A 21002-nucleotide genomic window follows, 5' to 3' on the forward strand; every position below is an offset into this window, starting at 1 on the left:
GACAAAAAAAAAATCTTTCCAGTACTGATTTATTCCCTAGATGGTCACATCAGGCAGGGCTGGGCTGGGCCAAAGCCGGGTGCCTGGAATTCCATCTGGTTTTCCTGCATGGGTGGCAACGTCCTTAGTACTTGCTGAACTGTCTTCCATTGCCCTCTTCTGCTACTGCCTTAGCAGAGAAGTGGATCATGAAGCAGGGTATCCCCCCCCCCCCGCCCCCTCACTGCACCAAACTAAATTTTGAGCTTAGGAACAGTCTTGTATGTCTCTATTTGTTCAACTCAATGAGTTTTTACCTGCATACTTAGATGTTCACTGATTTGAATTTTGTGGTTTCTGGGGATTCCATAACCATTGAGGATAATTAAGCCTTTCCTTTACCCCCTGGCAAGACATTCATGAGGATCAGTTGAAGCCATGAAACCAGAAAGAGCTATATAAATTTCCTTAGTGTTTAGAAGTTCACAGCATTCAGAACGGCTAGGGTGTTGGTATGCATTGAGCTTTCATGAAGGAATACTCAGTATCCCCTCCATTTGAAAACGAAATGTTCTGAGGAAGCTGCAACAAGCAGTTCTTGCCTGGCCTCTTCTTTTTTGCAGGACTCCTAAAATGTGATTACCTCATAGAGAAATCTTTTTATGTATTCTTTTTATATTCGTGTTTAAAAGGCAGATTTACAGAGAAGAGAGGGATATTACATTCACTGGCTCACTCCCCAAATGGCCACAACAGCTAGACTGAGCTGATCCAGTCTGAAGCCAGGAGCCAGGAACCTCTTCCAGGTCTCCGACATGGGTGCAGGAGCATCTAGGTAATTCTTTGCTGCTTTCCCAGGCCATAAGCAGATACCTGGACTGAAAGTGGAGCAGCTCGGACAGAAACTGGAACCCATATAGGATGCCGGCGCCACAAAGAGAAGTTTTTAAACACCTTTCTTAACAATACAGGTTGATTATCACCAGTTGGTTTGTTTTTAAGAATGAATCTGCATTTAAACCAGAAGTTTATTTCCTGATATATAGTCAATATTTGCAGCCTTGACTCCTTCGGGGCTTCGGCTAATAGGCTGAAGCTTTTCTCTACTGGATTTCTACTTGCCTGGAGGAAAGATGAAAGGGAGGATGTAATATGTTTAGGTCGATAACCCTAGTGCTTGTGATCTTACCACACATGAGGGAGACCCAGGTACAGTTCCTGCCTCCTGGCTTCAGCCTGAACCAACCCCAAACATGGCGACCAGTATGTTAAAAAGTCAGTGACTAGATCTCTCTGCCTCTCAAATAAATAAATCTCTAGAAAGAAAGAAGTGTTGGGGGAGTAAGGGTGTGACAAGAACACAGAAACAGGTTTCTTCAGGATACTTTGGGTCACATAGAGAGGGGACACTCATCTTCAGTAACTAACAAAAGGAAATAAGTGAAAAGAGTTGAAGGCAATTCGGAAAAGGTATGATGGTATTTAGACGTATATAATATTAATCAGGATTAACTCCTGGGAATATCACCAACAGCTCCTGAAGGGAACCAGAGGAGAGAGGAACTTCCTGTTGAAGGGCACAAACAAGTGCAAGTTCAATCAAAATCCTTCAGGTACAACCAAAATCAAATGAATGCTTTGCAGTCTTGAGTTTGGTGTTGAGAGCTTAAATCCTGATCCTGATTGCAGCAGCGAGCTCTTCCCATCCCTCAACTAAATCCTTTCCTCTGCTTTTCTAAAGTACCCTCTCACGTAGGCGTGGTTGGAAAGTACTGTGAGCAAAACAGCTGTAACTGTTAAGGCCTGTAGAGTTAGCAGTTTTAATTCATCTTTTTTGAAATGGATTTTAAACCAGAGTAACCATATCTAATTTTAGAAACAGATGTCAAGAATTAATCATAAAAAGGAAAACACATGTATTAGTCCTTCAAAGTATAACTCTGATATGTTGCTGAGTCTGTGATTGCTGTTTTCTACATTATTTTGAGATGAAGATGTGGCGTACAAATAGACTTAACTCAGAATCAATATTAGGCTCCTTCAAAACAATGGAAGAATGAATGTTAAAAGCATTTTAACACCCTCAGCAAACATTCCTTAGAGTGTTCGCAGCAAGCATTAAAAAAAGATTACCAGCTTCTGAAAGTTTATTGACTACTGCCATCCACCTCACCGTTGTCCTGCTGACTGGAGTCAGTCACATGTCTCACACCATGTGTCATTCTTCGGATCTGTTAACCAGCTGTTTCAGATGACTGGCCCTCTAAAATAAACTACACCATTTGAGGCCATTTCTGAGGACATATGCTTACTTGCTTGCATTCTGACATGGTTTCTTGAGTGAAAAAAAAAAAATTTTTTTGAAGAGCCACAACCTAATGATTCCTTTTCCAAGCCACCAGAACTCCTGGGACTCTCCCCAACTCCCACATCTCCCTTCCATCTCCACCCTTACCCCTGCCCCACCTCCTCCCTACATTAGCCCAGATGCCGCCATTTCTTCTACTTACGCTTGTAACCTGCTGGCACCATCTTCAGAACATGCACCATTTTCAACTCTCCCACCAATGCCAAACCCAGGTCACGTGGATTCACCTCCCTCTCCCCACCTCCCCCTCAGCCCCCATTACTCAGCCACTACCCTGGTTCCTCCCCCGCCTATCAGCACACATACCAGATCCCAAACCTGCCTGTCCAAACAGGCAGCTGGCTCACAGGTCCATGTAGGTCCCTTTCGTGAAGTGGCCGGAACAGAGGGAATGTTTCAGGTCCATGTCCCCTACTCCATCCAGGATCTCTCAAATCGAGCAACGTTTGGGCTCCCTTTCTGCTGGTTGGGAGATGTACATTACGGAATTTAAGCATCTCTCCCAGGCTTATGATTTAACTTGGTGAGATATTTATGTCATCCTCACATCTGAGGAATGAACCTGCATCTTCCAGGCAGCCAGGATCGTGCAAATCAGCAACACCTCATCGACCAGACCCTCCGACCAGGGGCTCAGGTGGTCCCAGATATGCCTCCTGGTTGGGAGTACCAGCACGGTCAGTAGGGCTGCTGCAGTGTGGTTCGCATGGTCCAACATATCCTGGTGGGCATGCAGACAGTTTCTAAATCGGTGGTCATAAACTGTGGGAGATTACTCAGGAACCAGATGAAAACCCAGCACTCTTTCTCAACAAGTTGAGTAAGGCCCTTATTAAGTATGCCAGATTGGACCCGGAATCTCCCTGGCAACCCATTTTATTTCCCAGTCTGCCCCAGATATTCGGAAAAACCTCAGAAGAGCAAAAGAGGTCCCTCAGACCCCTGCCCAAGATCTGGCAAAAATGGCATTCATACAACACTTGTGAAGAGACAGCCAAACACATGAGGCAGGTAAAGCTACAGAAAAAGGTTGCCCTCCAGTCCCAGGCATGCATGGTAGCCCTGTTAGCCTACTGCTCCTCATGGGACCCAGACAACACCAGGGGCCTGGTCTAAATGTGGCCAGGAGGGACACTGGTCCCAACAATGCCCATGCCCTTTCAAGCCTACCAAGGCTGCACTGTAACTGTAACCAACCAGGTCACTGGGGGTTAGACTGCCCAGTGCAGGCGTCTGGTACTCCACCTCCACAGAGCACCACATGCCCCCTCCCCCACAAAGCAGTCTTGCGTACCCTGGAACTCCTAGGACTGGCTGAGGATTAAGGGGGTCCAGGGACAGACACCTCCATCACTCTGGCTTAACTCCAGGCCCTAGTCGAGATAGCGGGTAAGTCCATCAATTTCCTGGTGGACATGGGGACTACCGCCCACTCTGGTCATACATACCCTTCTACTGTCTCAGTTATGGGTATCAACGGAACTCCTTACAGACGGGCCACTTACTGTGTTCCCTCAAGGGAATGCCCTTCACCCATTCGTTAAGGCTTGAGGAATTAGGAAGGCTGTCGTGTTGACAGTTATGTGTATATTATTTGTAGGAAAAGAAAGCAAATATAAAATATTGACAACCATCCAGTATTGATTGGGAGGAGAATTAAGAGGCAGGAAGAAAAAGGGTTTCTACAATAACCTAAGGAGCCCGTGCTGGAATTCTGGATCCTCCATGTGGACAGAAATAAAGTACCTACTTGAGCCATTATCATTGACTCCTAAAGTGGACCTTAAACGGTATTGTGGAGTCAGGAGCCAAAACCAAGAATTATACACTCTTCTGTCAGATGCAGATACATGAGCTGATGTCCTTAAAAAAACGATTTAGGGAGATATAAAAATAAGGAAATTTTTTATTTTCCTTAGCTAATTTCAGCCAAGCATCCAGTACTTTACAGGAAATCATTCATTCATCCCAAACTGAATATTCACACTATAGACATGTGATTTCAAGTGTTTTTTTTTCCCTCCATGTCTCTAGAAATATCCCCCATAGAAAAAATTTTATATATACTATTTTTTTATGTCCAAATCAGATTGTCAGATTAATCAGCAAGTAATATAGAAAGCTATTTTTATAACTGCATTTAACATTCAGAGTACTGACACACTAGACACTTTGGAGAAATTATATTTTAGAGATGAATTTTTGTTGTTGTTGATCTGATATAGGCATTGGCTGTCATTTGCATGCACTTCAAGTTTTGTAAGGCTTCCAAATTAGAATAGCATCATTCTCTATAGCTGTCCTGGCAACACATAGGCACAGATTTTTTTTTTTTTATTTCAGTGCAGTTATTTCAGGTGTGAGAAACCTCTCCCTGATTTGTTTTGTTAATGTAACCAAAGATAAAATTAACTCTAGTTGGAACCAAAATTACACTTATTTGTTATAATTGCAGTCTGGGAAGACAGACTGGAGCAATCTTGAAAACATGATTAACAAACTGGTGGTTGTATCTGTATTTTAAGATTAAACACACAAAGGGTGTTTTGGTTATATATATTCTGCGTCTCAAGAACTATGATTATTTCTGGCAAATTAAGCTGTTCTGGGGCACTTCACACAATGGCTGACATTGGTTAAGAAGCCTCCACACCACACTGGAGTGCCATGCTTGAGCCTCCACTCGTTTTCTTACTCCAGCATTCTGTTCATACGGACCCTAGAAGGCAGCGGTTGTTGGGTTCTCGGCTCTTGGCTTCCCCTACCTTAGCCCAAGTTATTGTGGGCATTTGGATAGTGAATAAGCAGGTGATTCTCTTTTCAGTTAAAAGATAAATAAATAAAAGTTACACTGTCTTATAAAATAGGAACTAGTTCTTTCAGTCTCTTGGGGCGGGTGGTAACAAGTAGTGCATTGCAGTTATTCCCTAAAAAGCATGCATGAGGTGAGGGAATAATGTCTACAACCACTTCTAAGGATCAGTTACCGGCACATCTAAAAATCTGGTTTAACATGATCTCTCAACTAATTCCTTGCTACTAATCAGACGTACTCCATTTTCTTGACATTTCCACCTTTTGAGCAACACTCACAGGGTACCACTGATGATCAATCTAAGAACTAGAAACCCCACTACTGGGATGGAGCTAAGCAAAGTATGTGCCTCTTGGGGGTGCATTTGTTATCTGTAACAGCTAAATATAAATAATAAATATATATATAAGTAATAAAAGAAAGCAGGCCGTATTTGAGCAATAAGAAGGCAACTGAAACACCAGAACTACAAAGTAAGTCAAGTGACTTACTCTACTACCTGAGGCCAACAAGAAGTAGCTAGGTAAATATTTTATAATTGTTAAGATACCATTATTTTTATGTTAGTACATGTCCTGACACATTTACACAAAAGGCAGGTAACAAGGCAAAGACAGCAAGCAATAATTAGCACAGAAACAATTTTTAATCCTGAATTAAGCAGTACCACTCTACTATGTGATAAAGAACTTTAACCCCTATTTTGAGAACTAGATGTAAACTAGAAATATTTTTAGATTTGCCATTTTCTATGGAGCTTTATGATCTCATATTTAATCTATGAGTATATATTAATCAAAATACAACAAGAAGTATTTTTAAATGTTAGCCATTAGTTAAGCTACTACTTCGGACACTCTTATAATCACAATTCAGTCCTCTGAGGAAATCCACTTACTATATGGAAGCAAAGAAATAATACGGAAGAAAATGTTGACAGGAGAAAAGTGGTAGATTGTTCACCATGATGTTTTGTTCTGAACCAATTTCCTGAAATTTCGCAGCATATGGTGATGATGATACATCTGTATGGTACGTGTCAATGTAAACATTAACACAACAGTGTTTCTCCACTTGTGGTCGTGCATGTATAGAATTCCTTTTCCGGAATTTTCAGGGATTACTTTTCCCTGTCACCTTTGCAGGAAACAGCCTAATCAGTAATATGATATCATTCTGATGTAAGCCTCTGGAATATTTGATCTTCTATTTATCACCTACCAGAAATTATTCCCTGCAGTCCATTCCTTACCCAGTTTCCAGGAGAGCGAGTTACACTGAGAACAACCAGAAGTATTTGCTGGATAGTCTTTGATAGGGTCAGATTTGCCAACATGACGAGTAGAGAATTATCAAGTATATAAATAGATATCCAAAATAAGGGTTCAGTTTTCACATACTTCGCATCTCTGCTCTTCACAACCCCATCCCTCAACATTTAGGGGTTTGGAGACAATGGAAGAATTATACTGCTAGAAAGCGTCATAGACATACATAGCTAGAGAGAGATGGGAATACTAGGGACAGAGAATTATCTGACTAGAGATTATTCTCTTAGAAAGGCAGTGGATTTGGATGTCAGGTACCCAACTTTAAATTACCTGTACTGTTGTATCCAACCCACCATATTCTTAAACAGGTTATTCACCTTGCAGAACAGTCTACTCTTAACCTTTGAATTAACTAGCTAACAGCTTCATAGTTAAGCATATTCCAGAGGCAGGCATTTGGCCTAGTACTTGAGATACAGTTAGTCCATATACCAAATCAGAGTACCTTGTTTCAATTGCCAGCTCTACTTCCCAATTCCTTTTGGCTGGTGCAGATTCTAGGAAGCATTATGTGATGACCTGAGTGGTTAGGCCCCTTGCCAGCTGTAAAGGAAAACTAAACTGTTTCTGGCTTTCAACCCAGGCCAATCCTGGCAACTGTGGGTGTTTAAAGAATGAGCTAGCGTGAGATTCAGAGGATATTGTATTCCTTTTTATTTTTTCCATGTTAACTTCTGTTTTGTTACAGAATTCTGTGTCAATATTTCCCACAAGCTATGGTCCAGCTCAAGTATAGAAACCCATTCTGTGTTTTCAGTGGAGGTTCCACCTAATTTGTGATAAACACTAAGTTGCAAGTCGCATTAAAAAAGAGCTTTGTAACTATCCTCTGGTTTGGATCTGATATAACTTACCCACTAAAAATCTATGCAGTTAGTTGGTTTTTAATATTGATCATCTAAATTAAGTCACAGCATGCTTATATTTGAGGAATTTCTTTATTGTAGTTGGCCTTTCCTTGCCATAGCTGTCTAACCTGCATGGCAAAAACAGTGAAACCTGTACAAATATATTCATAAGCTTTTACAACAGACAATACACACACAATACATGGAATCTATACAATAACACATTTCAAAACACTCAGAAACCTAAAAGGATTATTAAGAAACACCAGTTTCCTCCTCTCTCTTGCTTACAGGTAGCTAGCCTTTTAGCTGAAAATATACCTTCCTTCCCAACATTTCTAGTCCTTGGAATCCCTGACTCAATTCTGTCTTGTAAGGTGCAAATTCCCTCCATGGAAGAACTTTTCACTGTCGCATAATCTTGTAGATTTACACTTAGATACATATTTGTCAGTGAAAAAGTTTCAATGCAATACTTTTAAAAAATTTCACCCACTCAACTAATGCTATTATAATACTAAATTTGTACTTTTATGAGTGACTGTATCCTATCTCATTAGGAATGTTTCTACTTTGTACATCCCCAAAAAGGAAACCCAAATTTTCTTTCAGAAGTTACCATCCACCCCACCAAATTATTCAATTATATCAACTTTGTACTTCAAGATTACTGTTGATAAATAAATTTATGTTCCTTGAAGCCTACCTCTCCCTGAATTTACTTTTAAAGGCCTTCCTTATATTTATCTCTTTCACCAATTTGAAGCTATTCCCTTGTTTTCAATAAAATTTCTTCAAATATGAACTTTCTTAGGGTAACTATATGCTTAATTCCTTTCTTTTTTTTTATGTCGTGTCTGCTTGTTTTGAATTATTTCATGTTCTATAATAGATTTTAAAGCTATTACGAATTATGTTATATTCCAAAGAGCTCAACTGCCTTGATACTGGAGCCTTCCTTGCTATGATCAAAAACCACAGAGAAAGGATAGTCACAGTCATCTAAAATGGTTTCATTTTACTACAAAAATTATAAACCACGAATATAGACCTCAGATATTTTTAAATCTGAAAGATTCCACCCTCTTACACTTGAGTTCTTCGAGACTTGTTCATCTTCTACAGAGGGATCCTCATCCTGGTCCCATCCAGGACATTCACTCCCTCATAAGTTCTCATCTGGAATGTGCCACTGTGACTTCCCATTATCACATTCAGAGTTTCCTCTCCAGTGTGTATTCTTTTATGTTTGGTGAGATTTGATCTGATATTAAATGCCTTCCCACACTCATTACATCGGTATGGCTTCTTTCCAGTGTGGATCCTTTTGTGTTGGTCAAGGACTGATCTATAATTGAAAGATTTCCCACACTCACAGTTATAGGGCTGCTTACCTTGGTGTATGCTTTTATGGTTTATCAGACTTGAGTGTGAGATGTATGCCTTCCCACACTCATCACATTCATAGGGCTTCTCACCTGTATGGATCCTTTTATGTACTGTGAGGCCTGAGCTGTTCCTGAATGCCTTGCCACACCTATCACATACATAGGGCTTCTCACCTGTGTGGATTCTCTTATGTTGAGAAAGGAGTGAGCTGTAACTGAAAGATTTCCCACATTCAATACACTTGAAGGGTTTCTCCCCAAGGTGGATTCTTTTATGGCTCATAAGAGTTCTGCTTGAAAAAAAAGCTTTCCCACATTCATCACATGTGTAGGGTGTCTTACCAGGATGGGTACTTTTATGGTTAATAAGGCTGGAATGTGAGATGTAGGCTTTTCCACACACATCACATTCATAGGGCTTCTCCCCAGTATGTATTCTTTTATGAACTTTAAGGCTTGAATTGTTTCTGAAAACCTTCTCACATCTGTCACATTCATAGGGCTTCTCTCTGGTGTGTACTCTTTTGTGTTGAGAAAGGAGTGAGGTGTAATTGAAAGATTTCTCACACACATCACACTTGTAGGGCTTCTCCCCAAGGTGAATTTTTTTGTGATTTGTAAGTGTTCGGTATGTGATGAAGGCTTTCTCACACTCATCGCACTTAAAGGGCTTCTCTCCAGGGTGTATGCTTTTATGATTTATAAGGCTGGAGAGCGAGATGTAGGCTTTCCCACATTCTTCACATTTGTAAGGTCTTTCCCCCGTATGGATTCGTTTATGTACTTTGAGGCCTGAATTATTTCTGAAGGCTTTTCCACACTCGTTACACCCAAATGGTTTTTCCCTTGTATGAATCCTTTTATGCTGTTCAAGGGCAGAACTGTAGTTGAAAGATTTCTCACAATAGCTACATTTATAAGGTTTTTCCCCAAGATGAATTCCTTTGTGGTTTTTAAGGCTAGAGCGTGAGATATAGGCTTTCCCACATACATCACATTTATACGGCTTTTCCCCAGTATGGAGTCTTCTATGAACCTTCAGGCCTGAATTGTTTCTGAAAGTTTTCCCACATACATCACAAACATAAGGTCTTTCTCCAGTGTGAATGGTTTTATGTTGAAGAAGAAGTGAATTATAACTAAACGATTTCCCACATTCCTTACATTCATGGGCTTTCTTCCCAGGGTGAATGCTTTTATGGACTGCGAGGCCTGAGCTGTAGCTGAATGCTTTGCCACAGATGTCACACTTGTAAGGCTTCTCTCCTGTGTGGATCCTTTTATGCACTATGAGGCCTGAGCTGTTTCGGAAGGCCTTCCCACATTCATCGCATTCATAAGGTTTCTCTCCAGTGTGGATGACTTTATGCTGAATGAGGAGAGAGCTATAATTAAAAGATTTCTCACACTCATCACATTTATAGGGCTTATCTCCAAAGTGTATGCTTTTATGGTTTAAGAGTGTCCTGCAAGTAATGAAGGCCTTTCCACACTCATCGCATTCATAGGGCTTCTCCCCTGTATGGATCCTTTTGTGTACCCTAAGGCCAGAGCTGTTACTGAAGGTTTTCCCACAGATGTCACATTCATAGGGCTTTTCTCCTGTGTGGATCCTTTTGTGGACTCTGAGACCAGAACTGTTCCTGAAGGCCTTCCCACATTCACCACATTCATAGGGCTTCTCCCCAGTGTGTATCCTCTTATGTTGGTCCAAAACAGAGCTGTAATTGAAGGATTTTCCACACTCATCACACTTACAGTTCTTCTCCCCAGAATGGGTGCTCTTGTGGTTGATAAGGCTGGAGTAGGACATGTAAGCTTTCCCACACTCCTCACATTTATACGGCTTCTCCCCAGTATGTATGCGCTTGTGCACTCGAAGGCTGGAGCTGCTACGGAAAGTTCCTCCACAGTCATTACACTCATAGCGCTTCTCCCCCGTATGCATGATTCTGTGTTGAACAAGGCGGGAATTATATTTGAATGATTTCCCACACTCATCACATTGATGTGATTTTTTAACACTGCTCGTTTGCAGCTGTAGATCAGGGTAAAATGTTCCATTAAGGGTCTCCACATGGCTGTCTTGCTCGGTGTTTTGCTGTTCTACAATCTGATGTTTGGTGCTTACATATAGCCTTTTCTCAGAAGTTTCATCTTCCTGTTCCATCTTAATATTTGCCAAGTTCTTGGTTTTGTCAGTCTTTTCCATTATGTCACCCTTGTCTTCCTTCATTCTTTTTTCCTCAGTCTTTTCCAGTTGTATCTTTACCTTGCTATCCCAGTCACAAGTTGCACCAAGCTTAGATTCCTGCATGTTATTCTAATGAAATCCTACTTCTGACCACTCTGTATTTCCAACATTTTCATACTTTTCGGTTGTTTCTTCATCCTCAGATCCTTCAATTGTGACACTAAATTTAAAAAAAGAAAAATAAAGATACTTTTTTGCTTTGTTTAGGAGAAACTGAAAGAATCATTTCAAAACTCATGCATTCACATGATCAGTATTTATTGACTATATGCTGTGTGACAGGTCCCTTTTTTAAGTACTGGGTGTACAAGCAATGGAAATGACAAAATTTCTGCCACTAATGTTAAGATGCTAGAGCCCAGGATTTTTCAATGTTAACAGTATTTCTATTCTTATCTAACCTCTGAGCAAAAGAATAGGATGAATGGATTGAAATAACGTACAAAACTAAGAGTCATACTGATCAGTCTGCACATTATCTATCACTGAACTGTGAAAAAATAGGGCAGCAGTCTTCTCTGAAACAGAAAAATAAGAAAAACCTTAGGTGCTTTTTGTTTTCTTTTTAATTATGATGTTAGACATATTTAGCCGACAAGCAAAACTAAAGAGAAATCAGCACCTAGATACACATACCAGCAAATGAGTTATAACATCATAAAAGTGGATGCAGAAAAGGCAAAGTAAACAATTTGAAATTATCTTTAGTTGGGATGGCTTTCTAAACCTTCCCGCTAACATTAATACCAATCCTAGAAAGTAAGTAGCCAAAGAACTGTGCAAAGTCCAACCTGCCAGGGAAAGATACTTCCATTCTTAAGAATGAATGGGCTAATTACAATCAGGGTATATCATAGATCAATAGTAAAAACAAAACAAAAGAACCCCACTTGTTTAAAAAAGCAAAAACACAAATCATAAGGTAACTGGAAATAATATTGCTTTACTTCAAATACCTAGCTGTAGAACCTTGAGAATATTAACCTTGGAGAAACATTTTCTCTAAAATGAAGACGGTAAGTTTCCTGTAAATACTAATTGAGACAACATGTTTCAAACATTGAGAACAATGCATGTCACTTGGTGGCACTACATGCTTCTAATTTTATTATTATAAAACTGTGGTGGAGAATTTTAGGCTAAGATATTGGATCTGGTTCAGAACCTGAGGATAAACCTTATCAAGAAAGATATTCCTTCCCAAAGTAGATTTTAAGGTCTAAACAAGTGCTCTTTTGTTCTCTTACAGGTTTTCTGTAAAGGACTATCATTCTATCAGCATCCACAATCCACTGACAAACTGACTCTAAGAACAAACAAAACCATTCTAAGCTGGTTATCACCCAACTTTAAACAATTATATATTTTATGATTAGCCTTAGTGGATATACAGAGCACTCCTTCACTGGGTCAGTGCTATGAAAGTCTATTCATTTAACTTAGAAATTCTATATGTAAATATAGAATTTATACACAAGGAAGAAGTAGGCGGGGCATAAAAGGTAAAATATACTTTGGAGTGAATAAGAAAAGTTATGATCCAGTTTATACTCACAGGAATGATGGACTTCAAATAAAAATCTGCATAACAGAGAAAGCAGGGAATTCAGGTATCATCAGGAAGATAAAATACAATATCACTCAGTGAATTTGAAACCTAAAGCTAACAGAGGTTCACAAAACATTAAATAAAATAATAAGTACTAAATATTAAGACATCATCAGAGGTTATAGGCCATTATTCTGCCTATCTTCATTGCTTTGGACAGAACTGCCCAGGTCATTTAAATTGTGCAGACTACTAGGTGGGGAAGAGAAAACTGAGTTTTGAAATTGTTGAGGGTTACTATATTCAGCCAAGAAGACTGATGTGGCACCTGAGTCATGCATTCCCTTTGGACACAAGAAAGGAACTGACGGGATGGGTGCTGTAGCAAGCTAAGCCTCTACTATGGACCAAGCATCCCATATGGGCCCTAGTTCTAGTCCTGGCTGTTCCACTTCTAATTCATCTCCCTGTTAATGGCCTGGGAAAGCACTGGAGGAAAGATGAGGTCCTTGGACCCCTTCACCCATGTGGAAGATCAAGAAGAAGTTCCTGGCCCTTGGCTTCAGACTAGCCCAGCTCGGTTATTTCGGCCATTTGGGGAATGAACTAGCAAATGCAAATTCGCTTTAACTCTGCCTTTCAAATAAAAATGAAATGTTTTTTAGAAGATTATAGAAAGAAAGAGATCTTCCACCCACTTAATCATTCCAAATGACCACAATGGCCAGAGGTGGCCTGGTCAGAATCTGGATGCCAGAAGCCTCTTTGAGATCTCCTTCACAGGTGCAGGGGCCCAAAGTCTTGAACCACTCTCTGCTACCTTCCCAGACCATTAGCAGGGAGCTGGACTGCAAGTACAGCAGCGGAGGATTAGCCTGTGAAGCACTGTGCTAGCCCCAAAATAAACCTTTAAGGAAAAAAAAAGTTACTCCAAAAGCCCACTCTTCTACAGAGAAGGCTGGAAAAACTTAACATCCCCTATAAGTTTCGTCTTTTGTTTTGTTTTTCTTTTTAAGGCAGATTTTATTGGAAAGATGGATCAGATTTACAAACAGAACTTGTTCACTCTCCAAGTGGGTGCAATGGCTGGAGTGGGTCTCCCACGCAGGTGCAGGAACCCAAGGCTTTGGGTGAAGAAGCTGATAATGTCTGTGGACTTATCACAAGCCAAGAACACCTGATTTCTTGGAGCAACCAAATCCCAATGCTATCTCTCCTTCATGTCTCCCTCCAGTTGTAAATGGGTTAATGGGTTGTAAATTATGGAAGAAGTACCCCAACCCCAAGGCTAGCACCTCTTCTCTCTCTTTGTTCAGCTGGGTTATGCTGCTCTTCCTTTTTGGCTCTGTTTAATAATTAACATAGCAAAACCAACTCTAGAGACTCTTAGTTCCACCCAAGACAGTAATGAACAAAAGCTTACATATCCTGGCCTTTGTAAAGCTTGCCACCCTGGCTTTTGGGATAGAAAAGTCTGTATGTCCTTACACAAGGAGCATCATCCTAAAAGCATGGATGATGGCCGCAGTGTAGTTTAATAAAATCATTTCTCCGTTAAGCATCTTCTTGTCTGTTCAATCAGTCCTGACATCTGGGCCATCCTCTGCTGCTTCCCCAGGTCACAGGCCAGGAGCAGGATGGGAAGCGGAGCTGCCAGAACACAAATCAGCACCCATATGGGATACTGGCACTTGCAAAGTGAGGATTTAGTCACTGAGCCATCGTGCCAGGCCCATCCTCTGTTTGAAAACCTGGACTGAAAGCCCTTCTCCAACCTCTTTTCAGCAGAAACAAAAAAACATCTTTATGGGCTGGTTACCTTAGTCAAGAGGATATTCATGGAATTTCATCTATTATTTACAAATAACCTCTATACTTCCTGTTCACAATGTACCAACAATACCAAGAAAAATGCATGCAGATAAGAAACCTCATTTAGTTCCCACCAGCCCTGCCTGGAAGAATCAAGAACCTAAACAACTCATAAAAGAGGAATTAAGATTATCTGGCTGAAATTCATTTCTCGTTAATAACAACTGCATCAAGCAACAATTAGCATATACCAGTAGCTAATTTCAATTTCCAGAGTCCAAGCATACAAGTATTCCACAAACCAATCCTACAATCACATCTGTACCTTAAAATTTCTAATCATCACATCTGACTTAAAGAAAAAAAAATAAAATGTGATTATAAAATAAAATGCTTACCAACTGAGAAGAGTACCTAAGGAAATAAGCCGTGAGTAAGAGGAACAAGAGTGATGGCATACAGAGAAAAGAGGTTGGTGCTCTAGTTATTACTGCATATTTATAAATACCAGACTTTTAAGGGTCAACATGAGATGCTTGTATTGCTCAAAGGTAGAAATAACAAAGGTCAACTTTCCTTAAAGTAAAATAAATGAACTAGAACATGCTTACATCTGTATAGAAAAAGATTTCTAGTCATTTTTCAAAATTACATGAGCAAAGGTGAAAGGTGGCTTGAAGAGTCATGGGGAGTTAGTCTGCTGGGCTAAGACTAGACATCACCTAGGCAAGGACCAGAGGAAAAGGCTAGTTAACTGTCCTTTCAACACTATACACGAAGCATTATTAATAATTTGGCATCTTTAACAATGTGCCAGTAACTGCTTGACTTAATGTAAAATAAAATAAAACTCATTTTATGATCGACTCCCTTCTTTTAAAGCCCTCATCTTATACATCAGTGTGCAAATGAGGTAACAAATCGGAAGCAACCCATAATTCCCTGAATAAAACTTACAAATTACAGAACGTCCAAATAATGGCCAATCTAATACTATGGCATATAAACGAAATGCCCTATCATCGAGAATGCAGAGATGAGTAAGGAAAAGGGGACAGATGTAACCTACTCCACCATCTGCGTTTAAAAAGGGGAAACAATGATATTTACATTTCCCTGGATTTGCTAACAAGATCCTGGAAAATTACACTTCAAATCTACAAAAACGGTTAACTAAGGACGTGGAACCTGCGATAACCGCTGAGTGGAAAATAACTTTTTGTGTTTTTCGTATCAGAACCATAAGAATGTATCACATATTTTAAAATTCGTTTTTAAAAGAGCCAGGTGCTTGTAAAAAAAAAAAAAATAGTCTCGCTGGCTACCTCGGGAGCTCTCTTGCAACGCAGCAGCCGCCGCACTCCCCGCCTTCCTCTCTACCGAGTCCACTCCTCCTCCTCGGCTTGCAGAAGCTCCGCTGCGCGTTACACCAGCGAGCCTTCCCGGGAGAAGTTAGCATCACCGCCCATGAGAGAGGGGTGGGGAGGTCGAAGCCTGTCTCCGCTGGAGTCCCCTCAGGTGCAGGAATTCCCTCTCAAATAGCAGGGCAAAATCGCTACCGGGGCTGGAAAAGAGGGGTAGTTTAAGGCGCTGGCTTTCAGAGTCCACTTCCTCCCAGACCCGTTAAAAGTGGAGAGAAACACGGGAGCAAGGCTGCAGCGCTTTTTGGAATCCTAACCGGCCTTAACGCGCCCCTGGCCAGCTCGGAAGGCTGCAGCCGAGGCCTGCATGGAGCACAAGCTCAGAGCTAGGCCCCTCCATGGCTCCCTCGGCTCGCGCGTCCGGAGACGAGATCCCTACCGGCTCCCAGGTCCCGCCCGGGGCTGCAGGAGCAGCCGGGACCCGCCTAGCAGGGAAGGGCGTGGCAGGCACGGGCGCGGGGCGGAAGCGCGGGTAGCCGCGGACTCACGTACTGGTGTTGCCGGCGCCGCGGGAGCCCGGACTGCGGCGGGACAAAAGCTGGGACGGCCCGGCCGGAAAAACAGCTCAGGCCATGGGGTACTTCCGCGCCCACTCTGGGACGCTGGAGGACCGACTCTATGGTCTGGCTGCGTTGGGCTCGGCGTTGGTGTGGGGTGGGGAAGCTCCCTACAAACGCTGTTTATGCACTTGCCCAAGCCGTGGTGCCCCTGGGTGCAAGCCCGAGAAACTCTAGAAGCTTCTTATTTCCCTCTGTAGAATGGAGAGGGACACGGGTCATGGAGTGGCTCGCAGGAAAAATAGCTAACGCCCTGGCTTTGAACCTGAAAATTAGGCTGAGCGGTCCAAGGAGAGGTCAGTAGCCAGGGGCCCTTGCTGCTTAGTGGGATGGGGCAGGCCAATGTTCCCAGGAAACAAGCTGCCTGTGGATGCCCGGTTCAAGTGCCAACACAGCATCCAAACCCAGGTTATGAAATGACTCAAAAACTACCTCCTCCCCTTTTTACACTCAGTTACGTTTAAGGATCTTCCATGTACAGTTTAAACAGTGGAGAATGCATACGGAAGGAAGTCAAGAAGTTAGCAGAAATTAAAATTTAAAAATAGGTTTATTTTATGCAGAAAGAATTTAGAGATCATTTATACCAGAGGCCTCCAGAAATTTAGTAGAAGTAAATATTCTAAGACAGCATACATAGATTTCAAATATTTCGCACCAAAGTAAGCCTTTCAATTCCATTTTCCCCATTTGTATTACAGGAGGCAACCGCTGGGAGCCAGCATCAGAGCAGTGAGAATTAAACATGCTGCTAGGGAGCCCTGAGGTAGGCGGGGCAGCCTGCAAGGGAGCAGGGAGCACAGCCCAGGGCTCTCAGCTGCAATCACAATATCAGGATGCTTTCCTTCCCGCGATCCAGCAAGAATGGGATCTGCACAGCTTTTGGCTTTGAGACTTGGTTGCAATTGCCATGCTGTCAGTTTGGGCAATTTGATAAACCTTTTTCTTTCAAATGTGTCCAGGGGAATGTAAATCCATGGGGACTTGATGCTACCATCCACTTTGATCCTGTTACTAGGAATCACCCAGAATTCATCTCTCACCTATACTAAAACTGGCCTTATTCATGGGTGTCCTAGGCAGCAATTTTATAGCCTAAAAACCCCAGAGCTCACTGCTGGGTGGCCAGCAGGCAGAGCCTGGCACCACTTGGTGCACTGGCCACCAAAAGCCAAGGACTCAGTCACTGCCTTCCAGCAGTGGCTTTGGCCTGAGTCCGCAGCATTGGGTCCGGCCTGGCAGGGGCGCCCCTCACAGCCACCAAAAGAGGATTTCAGTCATGAGACAGGTAAGCAGGAAACATGATAGTGAAATTTAATGAAGTGTATGTATGCACTTGTGGGGCCTGACAAGCATTTCAGCTAAAAAATGAGAGCCCAATTCTGCCTTTAGAAACAGGAAAAAAAAAAAAAATCCATCCGAGGCTCACATTTCATTTCTGTTGGATGCTGTTGCACTAAAACACCAGTAGGTGGAGCAGTAACATTGTACTGGAGTTGACCCTTGTTTTGAGGTCTATCTGCTTCCTGTTAGAATGGTTTAAATATGAATAAATATTGAGCCAAGAACTTAGTTCCAAGACCATTTTAAACCATCAAATATGATCACAAGTTTACTTCAAAATAAAAATTCCCTTCCCTATTGCACAAAAAGCAACTCACTATGTAAAATTTGGAAAGGTGAAACTTTAGAAAAAGTATTTTTTTGGCATGCTGTTGTTGAGTGGAAGCCACTATGAGCATCTTGGAAGTCTTCCCTATCTATCAGCGATCAGAGTGTTTGCAGATAGGTGTCATTTTATGCAGCATTTTTACTAATAATATACTCATGCATTAGTATTCTGCTGCTGCTACAGTGATTGTTACATCATTTCCTTGTCAGCTATCTTTAGAGGCTTTCTGTGTTTGTCTAGGTAACATGCCTAGCGTATACATACCTTGTTGAGTTCAATAAAGTGTGCATTGCTTCATTCACCTGCAAGCCCTGTGTCCCAGGCTTTCTCGGTGCGGTCAACACACCTCAGGTCTGGGTCTCCTCAGAGGGATCACCCGCACACATTGGCTTAAGTCATCATTTTTTGGGATCATACCCCAAAAGTGCAAGCAACAAATGCAGAAGAAACAAATGATATTGTATCAAATGAAGAACCTTCTGCACTGCAAAGAAATAATCAACATTAACCTGACAAGGGGTTAATATCCCAAAAGAAATAGGAACTAAAGAAGTTCTACAACAATCAAAGCCAAGTTAAAAAATGATCAACTAATCTGAATAGCTAAAGAAAATATATGAGCACCAACAGGTACATGAAAATGTGCTGAATGCCACTGACAATGATTGAAATGCAAATCCAAATCACAAGGTGGTATCATTTCACTCTAGTTAGAATGTTTACTATTAAAAAATGTAAATGCTGGCAATAATGTGTGGCAAAGGGAACTCTGACACATTGTTAATGTTATATTGTTAATATAATATAATATGTTAAATTACTCATATGTAAAACATTCTGGAGGTTCCTCAAAAAACTAAAAATAGATTGAGGTAGGCATCTGATTTAACAGTTAAGACACCATTTAGGGATGACATAGTGCGAAGCACAGTAAGCTGCTGCCTGGGATACTGGCATCGCATCTCAAATGGGTTCGGATTGATGCTCCAGCTGCTCCACTTCTAATGCAGCTCTCTGCTAATGCTCCTGAGAGCAGCAGAATGTAATCCAACTCCTCGGGCCCCTACATCCTTGTGGGAAATCTGGATGAATTTTCTGACTCGTGCTTTCAGTTTGATCTGGTTTAGCTATTGTAACCATTCAGATAGAATGGGTAGAAGATTTCTCTCTTTCTCTCTCTCTCTCTGTAAGCTTTCTGTGAAATGACATAGGTTTTATTAAAAAATTATGTCATTTGCAATGCCTGCATATCATACTCATTGCATCACTATTTATAATAGCCAAGATAAATTATAAACCCAGATGTCCATCAATAGTGAATTAGATAAAGTAAATTTGGAATATACTCACAATGCAACATTTTCTGCCATAGGAAAATAAATCTTCACATTAGCAACAAACTAGAAGGAACTATAGGTCATTATATTAAGTGAAATAAGACATACAGAGAAAGACAAACACCACGTTTTCACTTTCATACGTGGCAGTTGAAGCAAATAGTTAATGTGAACTTAGATCAATGGGGAGAAGCTAGAGGGAAATGGACAACAGGACTGAAACAGCTTCTAATATAAATGTATTCTAGTATTTCACAGCACAGTGAGTTGACTATAATTCAAAATAATGCATTATATACTGTACATAATTAGAACAGAGGAGCTGGTAGACTAAAAACACATATAAAAGATAAGGAAATGGAGCATTTCAATGGTTCTTTGTTTCATGCTGAATATATATTGCCCTGTATCCCATACAAATATACAAACAGTATATGATAATAATAATTTTAAATTAAACTCTACATGATAAAATATGAAATGTTTTTGCAACGTAAGAGAAAAAAAAATCTGTAAATAAACCAATGTATAATCCAGCAATTCCATGTGATCCCACTAACACATGCCTGTCAAAAGGAATTGAGAACATCATGTTGAACAATCGTCTAACCTGTATTGTTCAATAGCAAAGACGTGTAATCAAATTATGTATCTACCAGTGGTAAGAAAAAGAATAAATCAAGAAAATGTGATGTATATATAGATATATGTTTATGTTATTAATACATAAAAGGGATGAAACTCTCACTTTTCACTAGGAATGGCAATGGAGGACATTATATTAAATAAAATAAGGCAGGCACAGAATGCAAACAAATCACATCTAGTCGCTTATGTTGTCATTAATCATAATCCTTTCATGCCTTGCTTACAGCTTCTTAGCTCCAAGGATCAGTTCAGCTTTTCCAGGTCTCCCATGAGGGTGCAGGGTCCCAAGGCTTTGGGCCGTCCTCGACTGCTTTCCCAGACCACAAGCAGGGAGCTGGATGGGAAGTGGGGCCGTCGGGATTAGAACCAGCACCCATATGGGAACCATGTATGTGCAAGGCCAGGACGTTACCACTACACTATCATGCCGGGCCAAGGATAAAACTTTTTATCTAATACATTGTACAAAAAGCTTTTTAAATGAAGGATTTTTTTTTTTTATTTTTGATTTTACAGAAAAATTGCAAAGAAAATGTGTTTCCTACCTCACCTATTCACTGATTCACTTATTAGTAACGTATTTTTTAGGTTAAATAGGCATTTAATTTTTTTAATATAAAGAGAACAGATTTTACATATTTCATAGATACAACTATTTTTAAAACTTAATTTTATTTGAAAGAATCACAAAGGATGTAGGTTACAGAAAGAAGTGCAGAGAGAGCTGCAGAGAGTTACAGAGAATTACAGAGAGAGGGGGAATGAGAGAGAAAAAGGAAAGAAGGTAAGAGAAATATTCCATTCTCTGGTTCTCTCCCCAGATAGACAAAATGGCCACAGCTGGGCTGTTCCAAAGCTTCTTCTGAGGCTTCTGTGAATTTTCAGGGGCTCAAGGCATTGGGCCATCCTCCGCTGCTTTCCAAGGTCATTAACAGGGAGTTGGATAAGAAACAGATCAGCTGGGACATGACTGATGTCCATATGGGATGTCCATATGGGATGCCACAAGGGGAGGATTAACCT

The 21002-nt window shown here is 40.9% G+C and overlaps 1 protein-coding gene across 3 annotated transcripts; it reads right to left on the bottom strand.

The window, feature by feature from the left end:
* Positions 1–4897: 4897 nt before the first annotated feature.
* Positions 4898–16333, bottom strand: ZFP62 (ZFP62 zinc finger protein). 3 transcript variants are annotated; one of them, XM_040986153.1, is made up of 2 exons: positions 16258–16333; positions 4898–11143 (listed from the first exon to the last, which is right to left on the bottom strand). In XM_040986153.1, the coding sequence occupies exon 2, from the start codon at positions 11044–11046 to the stop codon at positions 8461–8463; it is 2586 nt and encodes an 861-aa protein (XP_040842087.1). In that variant the 5' UTR covers positions 11047–11143; positions 16258–16333; the 3' UTR covers positions 4898–8460. The 3 variants fall into 3 exon arrangements, with proteins under 3 accessions (XP_040842087.1, XP_040842086.1, XP_040842088.1); XM_040986152.1 differs by lacking the exon at positions 16258–16333 and adding an exon at positions 15670–16246; XM_040986154.1 differs by lacking the exon at positions 16258–16333 and having other exon boundaries at positions 4898–10025; positions 10362–12968.
* Positions 16334–21002: the final 4669 nt, after the last annotated feature.

This window comes from Ochotona curzoniae, unplaced genomic scaffold (genome assembly GCF_017591425.1).
Source record: "Ochotona curzoniae isolate NIBS_2020 unplaced genomic scaffold, NIBS_Ocur_1.0 contig_4501, whole genome shotgun sequence".
NCBI classification, from domain to species: Eukaryota; Metazoa; Chordata; class Mammalia; order Lagomorpha; family Ochotonidae; genus Ochotona; species Ochotona curzoniae.